The 15,019-nt window shown below is 41.9% G+C and overlaps 3 protein-coding genes across 5 annotated transcripts; all 3 read left to right on the plus strand.

The window, feature by feature from the left end:
* Positions 1–582: 582 nt before the first annotated feature.
* On the plus strand, positions 583–2,639 carry LOC135333519 (protein DDI1 homolog 2-like). The gene is made up of 3 exons (XM_064528493.1): positions 583–1,641; positions 1,927–2,040; positions 2,284–2,639. Exons 1-3 carry the CDS (start codon positions 676–678, stop codon positions 2,524–2,526), a joined length of 1,323 nt encoding a protein of 440 aa, XP_064384563.1. The 5' UTR covers positions 583–675; the 3' UTR covers positions 2,527–2,639.
* A 40-nt stretch (positions 2,640–2,679) lies between these two features.
* Positions 2,680–12,075, plus strand: LOC135333518 (interferon regulatory factor 5-like). 3 transcript variants are annotated; one of them, XM_064528490.1, is made up of 9 exons: positions 2,680–2,857; positions 5,826–5,883; positions 6,218–6,282; positions 8,090–8,162; positions 8,814–9,146; positions 9,406–9,986; positions 10,241–10,331; positions 10,940–11,023; positions 11,281–12,075. In XM_064528490.1, the coding sequence occupies exons 1-9, from the start codon at positions 2,816–2,818 to the stop codon at positions 11,964–11,966; spliced, it is 2,013 nt and encodes a 670-aa protein (XP_064384560.1). In that variant the 5' UTR covers positions 2,680–2,815; the 3' UTR covers positions 11,967–12,075. The 3 variants fall into 3 exon arrangements, with proteins under 3 accessions (XP_064384560.1, XP_064384562.1, XP_064384561.1); XM_064528492.1 differs by lacking the exons at positions 2,680–2,857; positions 5,826–5,883; positions 6,218–6,282 and adding an exon at positions 7,382–7,442; XM_064528491.1 differs by lacking the exons at positions 2,680–2,857; positions 5,826–5,883; positions 6,218–6,282 and adding an exon at positions 7,820–7,971.
* A 149-nt stretch (positions 12,076–12,224) lies between these two features.
* Positions 12,225–15,019, plus strand: LOC135333554 (uncharacterized). The gene is made up of 7 exons (XM_064528518.1): positions 12,225–12,937; positions 12,986–13,032; positions 13,161–13,230; positions 13,281–13,333; positions 13,879–14,113; positions 14,407–14,511; positions 14,565–15,019. Exons 1-7 carry the CDS (start codon positions 12,845–12,847, stop codon positions 14,781–14,783), a joined length of 822 nt encoding a protein of 273 aa, XP_064384588.1. The 5' UTR covers positions 12,225–12,844; the 3' UTR covers positions 14,784–15,019.

Genomic DNA, 15,019 nt, shown 5'->3' on the forward strand with positions numbered 1-15,019 from the left:
ATTGAGTAGGCTTTAAAAATTGGGTGAATAAGTAAATAGCTGACAGACTTACTCCAATATTGGAGCAGCTGATATAGAGTGATTAGAGTGGTAAACAGAGCAAAACTCAGGAGCCTATAGATGACATTTAAAGCATAGGCAAACCAAAGGAAAGGAACTGACGCTAAAAAGTCCATATACATGTACTGGCAAGGATCATGAGCACTAGCTCTATTGTATAGATACTAAAGTTCGTCATGACACTCAATTAATGAACATCCATTTCAAAAGCAATCAGCCACCATTCTAATTCACACCAGAACCATTCCATTCTTCATTCCACCAGCACTTGTAGACTCTAGCCGGCCACTATTCTTCATACCAGCCACCATTAACTTGTAAGACTCTGCTATATAGAAGGAGGAGGAGGAGTGAGTAGGAGTATGAAGCTATAAGACAGAGCCAGCCGCCCGGCTGTACACAGTTTTAAATTGTATGCGCGCGCATGCACAGAATTTATTTATTCTGGAGGTCAAAGTACTTTGGAGTATTTGTGAAGTTTAACTAATTCTAGCTTTCTAGTTTAATGACCCTTTTCATTTTTATTTCATTTTTGCTGAGTCAGTACACGTGGATTTCTTCCATGAAAACATTTAAAGTTCTCAGTAAATACGGTGTGAAAGACACAGGTACAGTATGAAGATCACTCTAACAACAGAGAGAGGAAACATATTCCCACTAGATGTCAGTTTGGAGTTGACGCTTGGCGACCTCAGGGCTTTAGTTGAGATGGAAGTGGAGGGATTAGGCAACCCTCAATCAGTACTGCTCCTCCACAATATGCAGCCTATGCAAGACATGGACAAGGCATTATCAGAGTATGGTATACAAGAGGACGATGTGATCGTGATCTTAGAGCAAGCCGAGCATGGAGCACCACCCCCTCCTGTCCAATCACAGCCTCCTCAATCAGTGCTGCAGGGGCAACCCCTCCCGCCCATCAATTGGGGTGACATTGCTGTCCCGAGTGCCACATCCACTCAGGCTCAGGCTCCCGTTAACCCTGATGATCCTGACGTAGTTCGGCGACAACTCCGCTCCAATCCATACGCTTTATCTACCCTTCAACAGCGAAACCCTCCGCTACATCAGGCTGCCATAAACGAAGATCCCCGTGTCTTTCGAGAGGCCTATCAACAGCACGTCCAAAGAGTACGCGATGTCGAACGAGATCGAATCAGAATGATCAACGCAGATCCCTTTGATGTCGATGCCCAAACACGAATAGCTCAAGAGATTGAACAGAAAAACATCGAGGAGAATATGACAGCTGCTATTGAGTACACACCAGAGAGTTTTAGTCGTGTTGTTATGTTGTACGTCGGCATCAAAGTGAACGGTGTACACGTGAAGGCATTGGTCGATTCCGGGGCCAGGGCTACCATTATGAGTGAGTGTTGTGCCGAGAGATGTAACGTAATGCGATTGGTCGATAAGAGATTTGCAGGTGTGGCGTATGGGGTGGGCACACAGACAATTATTGGCAAGGTTCATTTGGGGCAGATTCAGCTGGGAAATGATTTTCTAACCTCTTCATTTCAAGTGTTGAAAGATCAGTCTGAAGACATGCTTCTAGGACTGGACATGCTCCGAAGACATCAGGTTTGTTTGTTGAATGTTATTGTAAAGTTTTGCATAGTCGTGATTTTGAAACTGATTATGTGTTTTTTCATAGTCGAAGTGTTTTGCATTAAAGCCTACAGTGAGAATATCAACAATCAATAACTTGTTTCGTGTATGCATGATCAGTCAAGTGTACTGTCCTACACACTTGATTGCCCATTCTGAAATGAAAGTACCACCTGGCTCGTACTGTCTTAAATATTTTGCATAACACCTAACTGAAACTGCTCTCCCTAACAACAAACTCTTTTCTTCCATACATAGTGCTGTATTGACCTCAAGGATGACATGCTCAGGGTCGGTACTACCGGAAACTCTGTACCTTTTCTGAAAGAGTCAGACTTGAAAGAGAAAGAAGAGATAGAAAAACAACACGCTGTAAGCAGCAGTGGTGCTCAAAGTACATGATTGTACACATTGTAAATTCTTTGGATGTGTTTGACAACATACATAAAACACACTTAGTAATTACTGTACCAATTATGATGACACCGTATCTAGTTAAAATGTTCTGTTTATTGGATGCTGAAGATTGCCAGTAATTGTATTTATCTTTGGAGGGTTGTGGGAGTACACAGTGTAGTCATCACATTTTTTTCAGTAGTTTCCACTCCATTGCAGCTTGCCAGTATGAATGATGAAGATGCTTCAATGGCTGAGGCCATAGCCCAGTCCAAAACCGAGTCCGCTGGTCCCTCTACTTCGACTGCCTCTCAAGGACCCGCCAGTTTCCCTGAAAAATCGATCCAGAAAATTGTGTCCGCCGGATTTTCGAGGGAGGATGCCGTACAAGCTCTGCGGGAGTTCAACGGAGATGTTCAAAATGCACTGATATCTCTAGCTGCAAAATCACTGACCTTCTAACTATGACTATGATATAATTATGACTGTTATCAATGATCACAATAGTGCAGTGTGGTTCTATTCATTAATTACTGCTTTTGTCATGTGCCATGCTCTCGAAGTAAATTCATTGACATTTTTCAATTGTGGGTGTACCGCCTCGGCCAAAACAAGCATGTTAGCACACTGAAGGGGGGTGACCCTGCACTAAATCTTTCAATTTCATCTAATAGAATGCCATAAAGTCTACAAAGAAGCATGCAACTATATACTCCAATGAAAGCCGTGGTGTAACTACAAAAGTGCTGGAATGGACAGAAACTACCCTCCACTGGCTGCAAATGGAGAGACAGTGAGTGTGGAGAATGAAACAGCTCTTCTCTAGAACTAGTAAAAGTATAGACACACCACTTGGTTAGAATGCATGCATACTGGCTAGCTAGGTGTATAGCTGTGCACACTGTGCTGGGATGGTGTCTCTGTAGCCATATGCAAGGTGCTTGCCATGTAGATGAACTATCCCTAGACGTAGACATGCTCAACTAATTGCACGATGAAGGAGGATAGGATTTGTGTATTAAATAAACGATCGAGTCTTGTCTGTATCTGAGGTGCTTTATAGTAGCCTAGACAGGGCTGCGGTTGATCCCTGCACGGTTAAGTTGGTCCCTGCAAGTGTATCAATAATTATTGTGCTTGAGAAAAGTTTATGTTTGTTTATTAAAGCTAGCGAAGGTGATAAACACATCCACTGGTCCACAGTCTGGAGAGCATGATAAACCTTGATGGATATGTTTATGGCCTGAGGCCGAGGCTGTGTGTAGCTATACAAGTGTTGTCTGGAGGCACAAACATGTTTGTGTGTGTATTTTGTCATCCTAGCTCATTAATTATTTATCCCCACAATATTTAATTATTTTTTGTGGGTTACTCACAAAAATAGACCCACCTGTACTGCTGTACTGGTATCCCATGGCAGCAGCATTGTTTGCATGTCTAGGCTGCTAGGGTCTGAGCCAACTAGACAGCCTCTTATATTGTTTGGCTTGTACTCACATGTATACAGCACCTTAGCTATAGCTATCCTTTGGATTAATTTTATAACCCCTAAAATGCACTTTTAAACTATCTTTTGTTTCTTGATCCATGCATAGTGCACTCAGTGGTCCCTTTTGCTTCACTAAAGGCACTAAAGGTTCAATACCTGTGATGAAAACCAGAAAGTTTTTTCATAGTAGTCCTATGTCCTGTTTGAAGACCTACTATGTGCTATGGAATGTAAATGAATGTCTTTAGTCTTCTTCACATCACCATAAGTAGCACAGAGTGTCTTAGTAGCTTAGTAGTTTAATTCCGTTGAGATAGGCAGTTTTCAGGAAAAAATACGCTCATTTGTAGATTGTGGTAGGTATGGCATATGGCAATTTGCCCTCAGGGTTAATTTCAAGTGTGTTGTTGGCCAGCGCCATCATACCATTATCAGGAGACTCATCTGTATTCCAATACTACTGGTGCCTTGGTTCAGAACAAGAGGTCATAATCAGATTAACCTTCTCAGTAACAGGCGCTGTAATTATAGTAGCTTATACCTAAACTGGATTTCGTTTTTAAGGGTGCAGTGACTGCAGTCTGCCTGAAATTGCATTCCTACAAATAATTATTGGTACATTTTAACCAATTAAGAAAGAATACAAATTCTCTCTAAACTAATTTGTTGCTGTTTAAATCCGTTGACATCCTTGTATATCCTGACCTTTGTTAATAGTACGCCTTGTCTCCAGACACACTTCTTCTGTAGCTAGTAATTAAGTGTCTATTATATTATCAGGTCATGTGTGTAGTGGGGGCACCATTGTGAAATAGCTCTTATTAGACAATCATAAAATTAGAACACTTCCTTATCTCTTTCAATCTGGGAACAATAGGTTTAAGCCATATTTTGATGTGAATTTGTGAAGGCGCTAAAAAGGTGATTGCAAGCACTATCAGGCCACAACCCCAGTGTGTGGTTACACTCTTCCAAGTTGGAAATGTCAATTAACAGTCTCTTAATTGGTGCATAGACAATAAGACAATTTCAATCAAAAATAAAATTAAAATGTGTAGTATCTGGTCAGTGGTAAAAATTAAAGTCTGCATCCTAAAAGTGGTTAGTTTGATAGGAGATCTTTTTTGGTAGTGAGTATGATCACAACATTTATTTTGTTTTTGGGCAATTTTGTAGCCCATAATTTGCAGTTTTTTGGGTGTATCTATGGGAGCCCAATTAGACCACTGTGCCTGCATGTCTCCCCTTTGTGTGTGTTAGCTGAAGTGGCAATTTGTGGGAGTGTTAAGTGTATTCATAGAATACTAACCCTTTCAGCATACCACACTAAAGCAGTCAATCTAATCAGCACTGCCCATATATAGACAAAGCACATGGTGGCCTTTATAGATTACATAATCAGTGCTAATAAAATGCACTGCACAATACCTTTTTAAGATTCATTGCACAAATTTAGTAGTTACTTGAGTAAATGGATATGGGTGACTGCTTTACAAATGGGTTATTAATGACTGTATTTAATTCCTGTATCAATACAACACAGAAAAGTTGCTAGCAATTAATTAGTCTACTGTACACACCCCACTGATGTACACACCCCACTGACAGTATTATATAATAGCTTCTGTATCATTATATTCACGCATGCAATGCAATGCAGTAAATTGTTGTGTAGGCCGCCCCGTTTTGTGCATAATTATGTCCCCCTGGCCTCCCAAGAAATGCTTTTATTCATCAATTCAAATTTTCCAATAGCGTCTACAATGGCCACTATTTTGCGAGGAAACCACGCTAGCTGTATGCTATGCTATTGAAAGAAGGAAACCATTGTCCATCCATTGTATCCATATTGTTTTGTTTTATAATTTTGTACTCGATCTCCTCCGAGTATTGAGCAGCATTATGCACGGTCCATTAGAGATCAGATTTGTTATGGTTACGTTAGAGTTAGGGAGCTAGGTCAGCCCTGGACGGGAATTCCTCAATCGGACCAGCTGTGTGCCCACGTTCGGTGGACCATTATCACTGTGATGCGTATTACAGTATATGAATTGTCGTGCCTGATTGTCTGCACGGTGCCAAGAAATATCAAGTGTATATTGAAACTGTTCCGGGTCTGTAGTCACAGCTCGTACTTGTAGTTATGGCTAGAGGGTCTTGTAGGTGTAGTGTGTGGTTGTTATGTAACTCAGCTGGCACATATATAACTGTGTGTGATGTGATACTGTTTTATGTTTGTAAACTATTCACTGATACTTAATTCGTTTATTAGTCTCCTGTCTCAAACTTGGGCCTGCCTCCTCTGATAAAGATGGACCAACGCTTTGAAAGTGAGTTAATTTTCTGCTCTCTGCTCATAATGATGTGGGTTCTTCAGTGATTTAATTAGCTTGTTAATTAAGACTTTCAAGTGCAAGGAAGCTAGTTTCAATAATAATTATTGTGATTATAACTAAATGAGAAATTTTGAGAATACTTGTAGTTAGATTAAAGTTAGTAATGACATGCACAAACTGCACATGCTCTGGGTCGTTAGTCTTGCAAGGGGTGTGGCTTGCAATACATAGAGCCTCCATGACCAATCTAAATGTGACTACTACGCCCCAATGTTAATTGTTACGTACATAATACCCCTCCCCCCCCCTCCATCCTTCCTCTCTGCAGCTGGCTACAGTGCGCCCATGGATACCAATCAGAATGGAAACAGTAACTGCGAGTCTATGTCTCAGGTGTGTGTACAAGATGTGTCTAGTCTCATATCTAAAAATGTAACCTAGACGCAGCTATAGCAAAGAAACAAAGCTCATAGAACGTTTTAAAAGCCCACTAAAGCACTCTTTTGTCTTCGAGAGCTTCTCCTTATAAGTGCTGAATTATTTGCTTTGAGCCATCGAAATGACTTTGTTTTAAAAGCTGCGCAGATTCAAGTATGTTAATTAGTAGATCTGCAGCCTAAGGTGGCAATATTAATGATGTAATGCTGTGGTGTAAACACTGAAACCAGTGCACCCATTGACCATCTAATTTGTGGTCTGCTTCATCTTCTGAGGGCCAGCTGCCCTGTCAAGGTTGACCACTTTCACCACACTCACATTTTCACTTGTACTTATATGTCAATCTGTCCTTAGTGGTTCCTACTATAGCCTTAGGGGTATAGAGTGCATGGTATAGTGCATGGACTCCATGGGGAGCCAGCCCTCAAAGGTTGTCAATAGCTCTAAGAACTGCACTTCGTATGTTTCTTCGTGTGCTCGTGGTACTTTGTGTACTAGACTCTGTGTAATGGGACATTTCTAAGTGTTTATGAGCTTTGCAGATAAATGGTAAATGAGATAACTAGCAGTTATGGCCTGCATGCATGCATGTGACTATAGCTCATCTCATGTTGTCATAGCAGATGTTGCCAGTATAAGTTTCAGCTTGTGATTTGAGCCTTTGTGAAAATGGCAACGATATGATATACACTGTACATTCCCCCCTTTTTTTGCAACTTATACCACGACTGTTTCTCTTGTCGTTGAAACAAGATACTCTAGAAGTGGTTTTCGTATCAGCACAACCTCGCTTTCAATAAGTGTCGGTTTGAGGTTTTGGTTTCTCAAATAATTGGTGTGTAGTATTTCATTACTCTAAGGTGTGCCGAATACAGTTGTTCAGTTATGGTAATTATTTTCATATTTGTTTTCATTAAGTCGGTAGGAGTGACCGTGTAACAATAATGTACTTTTCATGTGGTTACATAGCCAACGTATTATGTTACTGCCAACAGTCACATACGGCTATAAAACCATGCTGTTTGCAGTTCAATCATATTACTACATGCTTAGTCTAAAATGTACAAGGATCGCTCTAATGTTACTAGATTGAATGCTCGTCCTAATAAAGTCAAGTGAGTTGTGTTAGTATATGGAATGCCTATATGGATAGTACAGTATATAGGCTGCATGAACTCTAGTCTTGTTTTATTTTCACTTTAATGGTTTTGTTTGAATAACTGTACACAAGGCATAGTATACTTTCACTCAGCACTATCGCCGTGGTGTCAGGTCAGCTAGGTCTACTATACGTGTTGCTGTCCAATATAAGAGTGCTTAGTTTAGGTAGTTATCATACTGAAAGTAGTTTCAGTTTTGAGAACCACGAAATAACATAAACAAAACAACTTGTGAGCACTACAATAGTACTCTATCTTTATATCGTAACCATAGTGAAATGCGTGGGTGTAAATGAATGCAGCTATGGAAGTGAGCTGTGCTTTCAATTTCCTGTTGAGCTCTGTCTTAAAAGGGCCTCTTCTTAATGCAATAGCCCAGTAGTGCTTAGGTGATTGTAGCTAGGGTACAACCTGTCAGAGTAGCTGCATGCATATTGCTGTCAGTATGGTTGTCAAATGTAACAAGAGAAAATCTCAGGCCAAAGTGAGTGCAGTGTGGGCTAGCTAGTTAGCTCGTGAATACTTACAAGTGCTGTGCCCCACTTCATAGGCCCCAAATATTTAATAAAATTGTTATTTATGCTCTCCCCTTTTTTGCACAGAATTCTGAAACTGAGCAGATGATGTCTTCTTCCTCTCCTACCCACTCAGAGCAGCTACATCACCATCGGCCCAGTAAGTCTCTTGCATGCAGCACTTAGACCAGTAGTGGAGCCCATAGCTGTTCTCTGCCTTCTGCAGTTTGCAGCCTCTGTTTATATATTATTGCTCTGCTCATATTTCACACATGCAATGATTGCATGCACGGATAGCTATGCATTTGTGCGGCCTCATCCTGGGAAGGGCCTGCACTTTGCATGCACGGTATAGCTATGCATTTGTGCGGCCTCATCCTGGGAAGTGCCTGCACTTGCATTGTATAGTAGCCGTGGTAGAGTGTAGAAATGCAGTTATGTACATAACATTGAAAGTGCATAGTGGCCAAACATGTGTGTTGTGGTGTTAGGAAACTGTCATTCTGAAAGGGTTTCAGTTTGCCTAGGAAACCAAACATAAACTCTACTTTCACTGCACCAGAGATAAGACAATAAAGTTTTTTGTTAGTATTATTTTTATTGTTCATCAAAGAGCTTGTTTCTTATGAAAGTCTTTGAAAAATCAAGAAACAATTTTGCATGTTATTAACACACCATGCTGTAATGGTACTGTCATTCACTGGTGTCCTTTCTTGTGGGTTTGCTCAAAGAAGGATGTGGCTATGACTTCTATGTTTTCAGTGCTCCTACTTTTCTGTTGTGGTTTCATAAGTGCTCTATTTCCTTGTAGCTATTATCACTATTGCCCCTTCCTCTGACACTGGGTCTCCTCCGCAATCCCTCGTCAGCTCAACTCCTGTCACGCCCACGAATGGCCTCGTCTTCTCGCCGGGCTCCTCTCCCCTCAAGATGCCACGCCCACTAGTTGACCCCATCGATACCGATCGTCCAGAGAGGATGAGGGACTGGCTAGTGCGTATGATCAACAGTGGGAGGTTCCCGGGCTTGAAGTGGCTGGACCAGGAGCAGGCCATATTTAGAGTGCCCTGGATCCATGCTAAGAAGAGAGATTACAATCAGGAGAGGGATGCAGCTCTCTTCAGAGAGTGGGCACTCCACTCTGGTGAGCAATCGCACGCAATGGTAGCTCAGCTAATTTGTTGCCTGCTACATTTTTGCAACGGTATGGGCTACCATATTTGTATGTATAGGAAGCCTAGCCTAGGGTCTGTATAGCTACTATTCATGCATTTCCTATTCATGCATTTTATTTGGGGAATGTCCTAGCACTGCATAGTGAGCTAGCAGACGTGTCTTTACTACTTACTGCATTGGCCGCCCTTTACCATATTCATTACTCTCAATTGTTTTGTGCCCTGCAGGCAAGTATGGGGACGGCTCAGATGTGACCACATGGAAGATTAACTTCAGGTGTGCACTAAACGGACTTAAAGACATCGTAGAGAGGAAAGACCTCGAAGAGCAGGATTGCCGAGTATACCAGATGCTCCCTCAGTCGGGAAGCGGGCGAAGACGAAAGAGACGACGTCCCGGTTACTTCTCGACTGACGTCTCTAGTCTTAACTCTCCGGACGATGCAGCCGAGGGACGTATGAGGCTAGACCTGCAGAGCCCTGTGGTCACGCCCACTCTCTCGTTAATCCACCCCTCGGGGCTCACCCCCGTGTCAACGTTTACTCCCACTGTCTCCTCTCCCATTCAAGTGTTGCCCATCATCTCGGCAGGGGGTCAAATGAGAGTGCCTTATATAGGCGGCACGCCCACGACCCCCCACGGAACTCCACTGGGGGTCCTGCAGAAATTGCGACCGATGGGCCACCATCAGACCACCGGGATCTTCACGACCATATTCCCGGGGGACTCTATGGGTCGAGGGGAGAGGATTGTGTCGGAGGAGAGGGAAGCCTCTGTTCCTACACAACCACCGACTCCAAGAACACCGGTGAGGGTTAGTAGTTAGTAGTCTGGGGAAGAAAAAACACATTTGCAATGGTAAAAGTTGCTAAAATTGGCTGGGGAAGCACCAAAAAACAAGCAGGAGGGAGTACATCATTAAATTTTATGCACACTGTAGTTTGTAAGTGCATGCAGCTTCAAAAGTGTGTTATAATTAATTGTGTGCATATCATGATGTCACTGCACAGTATTCTGTTGTTGCAATCATTTGACAGCTGCATGCTTCCCCCTACCGTATAGGTGTCTCCTGCTATGCAGTTTAGCCCCAAGGTGATATCCCCCCAGGCCTTGCACTCGTTCCCCTCCCCAGCACACTACACCTCCACACACGGTGAGCTGCCAGCCATGGTTACTATCAGGAATGCACTCTATACTTTAATAGTGGTTACTTAGTTGTCTAGGGTATCATGAATTTGATTAATTACATCATACTGGTGCATGTGTCCCAAGAATAGCTACCTGAAATTTCAGGAAGTAATATAGCTAGCTAGTTTGAAGTTGTGCCGGCCATGAGTTGAGTAGTAGAGTGGAGTGATGTAGCTATGTGAACCGGCTCTTTGTAATGGCATTTGCTGAAACTGAAATTGAACTTGTGGATAGTCTAAATTGGATTAGTCTGCCCTCGGTGGAGTATGACACTAGCAGCTGGTCTAGCTGGAGTAGCCGTGGTGACCCTAGCTTCACTGATAGCCTGTTTCCTGACTTGCTGGATGATGATTACTTTATCCTGCCAGGATACCCTGAAGGTTTTCACATTGTTGTGCCTAGGTTATATAAGAGGCTGAGCCTAGTGTTGCCTAAACTACAGTGTATTTTGCTTTTATATGTCCAGTATATAGTCTACATATAGCTCAGTTATGTAGTCCTCCCATTTACTGTCAAAGGTTGTCTCGTGCTATGTAATTTCATTGTGTTCCCTTTTTGTTTTGCTATCTACAGCATTTCCCATTGGACCACCATTGCCCATGAACCCTGTCCTAAGAACTGGACCTGTCTATTGCCCTCCCCCCGAGTTCTGCACCAGTAAGTCAGCGTTGCACATGTACTGCACACAAGAGCACACATATATTAAGTACAAGAGTAACATTACATTAGTGCCGAGTTTTGCGTTTGTTCCACTAATTGTTATAACTCCTACAAACTTGTGAACAAACTTACGATACATACAATGCCACGTACTGTACAGGAGTACGCATACACGAAAATTAGTGTGCTTTCCGGTAGAGTACACTTCAGTAATTGTTCCGTCATTAATGACTTCTTATTTTCCTCTCCTACAGATCCCCACGCTGTCACAGTTAGAATCCTCTATGGCTCCATCACCGTTCACATGGAAACTTTCGATTGCTCTAACGGTGCTCGGATCTACTACGGCCCACTGCACTGTCGAGATATACTCTCCCCCGAAGTCGAAGAGAAACTCTTCGGCCCCCTTAACGCTCACCAGATCTCCCTCTCCCCTCGACATCCAGCTGGCCTGGCCCGAGAGATTTTCAATCATACGAAACGAGGACTGATTCTGGAGGTCAAGGATGAGTGCTTGTACGCCACTGCTCTGTGTAGAACGGTTATTTACCACGGCTCATCTCCGATCAAGCACAGCGGAACACTAATCAAAGAGGAAAGAACTAGAGTCTTCAATTATAAGCATCGTTTCATGCCCTCCCTCAAGTACACCGCCGAGGGTCGTGGCTATCCCCCTAAACCGTACGCCCTGCTCAGTCTGGGTCAGCCGTGGGGAGGGGATCGACCTCTCTCCAAGAACCTAGTGACCGTGGTGGTAACCTACTGCAAGGCTTTGAATGACCTTCGAGTGCGGAATCTTCCCGTTCACGACGACCTTTTGTTTGAACCTCAAGAGGCTAGAGACATTCGCATAATTTCGCCAACGCCCACAGACTTAGAAGCGGAACAGTTTTTGAACCCACACATGCACACAGCAGGGGAGATTCCCAGTGCTGCTTGAGCGCTAGCTTTGTTTGTCTGTTTGTATTTTTTTTTTCTAATTATTGTAGTGTTTCTGTTTCTATATTGCAATGTTTACTTTTTCATCTGATGGCTTTTAATTATCATAATTGGTATAAGCATGTAGATAGGAGGGTTGGGAATAATTAAGATCCATGATTTTCCTTATGTGTGCGGCTTTTTTTCGAGGATGTGCATTGCATATACATTTACACGTGGTCAGAGGAGGTACGACACGCGGTTAAGCTCACATGGCTGCTATTTCTTGATTGAAGGCAAGAAAGACAAAGAAGTCGTTAAAAATGCATTCCAATGACGACATTCAACTGGTGGCAAGTGAGCGCCATAAAGAGACAAATTTAGAGCATAAAACTCAGTGAATTTGTTGCTGGCTAGTAGATAGAGTTTTACAAGTAGAGATTAGATTTGTTGTAACAACCAAGGCTCAGATGTTGGCAGTGATCCTATTCTGAATGCAGGCACAGAATACTTATTAAACACTCTAAAACAGAATTATACTAAAAACAATAATATCTCAAAATCTAAGTGGTGGTTGAAACTGGTTGAAAAGCTATTTCATATTAGTATAAGCCCAGCAATGAACCATCCTGATCTTAGAAACGTCAAGTGTATTTCTTGAAAGATACATGCCAAACCAAATCCACTATCAAAGTACACAGTCTTATGATATTCATGCACAAGTTAATGAGATTCATAATCCTTTTGGCTGGTCATGTGACCGTGTCGTACCTCCTCTGACACGTGGTATAGTAGTGCATGTGGGCGTACCTCCAGGATGAACATCACAGCAGGAATTATGCACATGCGCACTATAGCTAGCTCCTGCATGATCACAGCTAGTATAGCTATATAGCTACCATGGAGTTCACATCATCCTACATTCTCCTGTCTGCAGTACTGGTACTAGCTGCTCTTTACTATGGCTGGGGGATGGCCAAGAGGGCAGCTAAGGTCTTATTAAAGTAGCCTACTTTTCAATTTTTATATTATTTTGTTCAGACTCTTACTGAGCTGTTTCTATTCATCTGGCTGTTCAATGGCAAACAGTAAGTTTGTAATTAAGGAACACAGTAAAAGGATTGTTTTTCAATATCCCAGCTGGCTAGATCTATATCTGTATAATAGTTGCATCCAGATAATTTTTTTTTCTGTCTCTGAGTCATTATTGTTGCAGAATATACCACAAGACAAAGCGATCTCTTCGAATGTACACCTTCAACTGCGAGACCCAATATCTGGACGAGGTAATGCGTCCATTTTCACTGTGTTGTGCCCTCTGTTATCACGTTCTCAGGTGATCCTCGAGGAACTATACCATTTCCTAACTCCTGTCATACAGTCAGATATGTGAGCTCGCATAATTCAGTATACATCTCCCCCCAGTCCTTTAAACTTGGAAGCCCAAGGCCTCTGCAGCATTTATGCTCAGTTCCAGTCCTTTGTACATTTGTACTCCATGCAGTCCTATTTTCATACTGGCATGCAAGGGAATTAGCTTCAATTTCAGTCCTTTAAGCCTATATCATCATGCACCCATGCATCCTGTCGTTCATACTTGCATGCTAAGGAAGCTCATCAGCACCTATTTTCAGTTCCATGCAGACAGTCCTTCATACTGTGTAGTCCTTGTGTGAGGAAGCCCAAGTAGTGTACATTTAGTGCCTATTATACTTGCATGCAAAGGAAGCGTATCAGCACCTATTCTCAGTTCTATGCAGTCCTTCATTAGTCCTTGCGTGCAATGGAAGCCCATTCAAGTAGTGGATGTGCATTTAGTGCCTATTTTCACTTCTGGATCATACCTGCATGCAAAAGAAGTGTAAGGACAAACTGTTTTAAATCATAATTATGTGCACTGTAATAATTCATACTTTTTGCCACCTGGTTGCCAGGAAGTTCACTAGGAGCTACCCACGATGGGGCAAAGAAACGCCGGCACATTTTAAAGAAATTTTTAAAGAATATGCTGAGAGTGTCAAAGACGACGGTGACATGTATGATGAGGAGACAGGTGTTCTCAAACAGGAACGGTCTCATCTTCGGGAAAATTTGCTGGCTGTGTCGGAACAAGACTTGCAGAATCCTGACATCAAATATTTTGTGGAACGTAACCCTGGGTATCTAAAGGTACACATACTGTATGCATGTGCTAAACGGTAGTTATACCTTGTATCAGGAGAATATCATTATCACACACTATTATGTAGCTGCTAGTTTCATAGGCCGAAAACCTTTATAGTAAACTTGCATGGTAATTACTGGCTAAATGTTTAGTGACTTAAGTGACTTAATTGAACTGCATGCATGTGGCTGTGTATAAAAATTACCGGGGAACCAGATGTTACTCTATCAGGAGTATTATGTGTACTCCTGCATGCTATAATTATATGCATGATCTAACTATATAACTTTTCCCTCAGGGTCACTGTCTGGTCTGTGGCTACAGAATTAACTGGTTGGATCTTTTCACGACTGTTTTTGATCAAATAATGAAGAAAACCTCCACTAGTAACAATGAATTAAAGGTATATTTATGTATTAGAATAATATGCATCTAATCTCTTGCATCTTTGCATAGCTTGATGGTCCAAGACGAGAGAGCGTTGTAGCTCATCAAAAATCAAGACCAAAATTGCTCCGAAGAATCACTTTCCAAGAGCAGTCTGCTAATGCTATTGCTGCGAATATGTACCATAATGATCTAGCTGGAGAAGTCGTTCTATCTTCCACCAATAACTTTGCATTTGGATTCTCACCTACTCATTCATCAAGAGATCTGCCCTTTATTGAACTCTAGTGATCATCACATTCTGACTTGTCAATGTGTAGTATAGACTAATCAATAGTGTATATTTGGACAACACAAACATTTTCAGTTTCATTTTCATTATCTTGTACTTTATTGTGTGACATTAATTGTTATACTACTGTATATAAATTTCAGCGTACTCTTAAAGTTGTATGACTTGTATATATAATTTATAGAAGCTGCTTTTATGCTCCTCGATCCTTGTTACAATATTTATTATGTAA

Source organism: Halichondria panicea, chromosome 3, assembly GCF_963675165.1.
Source record: "Halichondria panicea chromosome 3, odHalPani1.1, whole genome shotgun sequence".
Classification (NCBI taxonomy): Eukaryota; Metazoa; Porifera; class Demospongiae; order Suberitida; family Halichondriidae; genus Halichondria; species Halichondria panicea.

Coding starts and splice junctions, on each gene's coding strand:
- LOC135333519 (XM_064528493.1), top strand. CDS start 676: ATGAAGATCACTCTAACAACAGAGAGAGGAAACATATTCCCACTAGAT. Junction 1,642..1,926: donor ACATGCTCCGAAGACATCAG/GTTTGTTTGTTG, acceptor TTCCATACATAG/TGCTGTATTGACCTCAAGGA. Junction 2,041..2,283: donor AGATAGAAAAACAACACGCT/GTAAGCAGCAGT, acceptor ACTCCATTGCAG/CTTGCCAGTATGAATGATGA.
- LOC135333518 (XM_064528490.1), top strand. CDS start 2,816: ATGGACAGAAACTACCCTCCACTGGCTGCAAATGGAGAGACA. Junction 2,858..5,825: donor TGGCTGCAAATGGAGAGACA/GTGAGTGTGGAG, acceptor TTCGTTTATTAG/TCTCCTGTCTCAAACTTGGG. Junction 9,147..9,405: donor AGAGTGGGCACTCCACTCTG/GTGAGCAATCGC, acceptor TGTGCCCTGCAG/GCAAGTATGGGGACGGCTCA.
- LOC135333554 (XM_064528518.1), top strand. CDS start 12,845: ATGGAGTTCACATCATCCTACATTCTCCTGTCTGCAGTACTGGTACTA. Junction 12,938..12,985: donor TGGCCAAGAGGGCAGCTAAG/GTCTTATTAAAG, acceptor TATTTTGTTCAG/ACTCTTACTGAGCTGTTTCT. Junction 14,114..14,406: donor GTAACCCTGGGTATCTAAAG/GTACACATACTG, acceptor CTTTTCCCTCAG/GGTCACTGTCTGGTCTGTGG.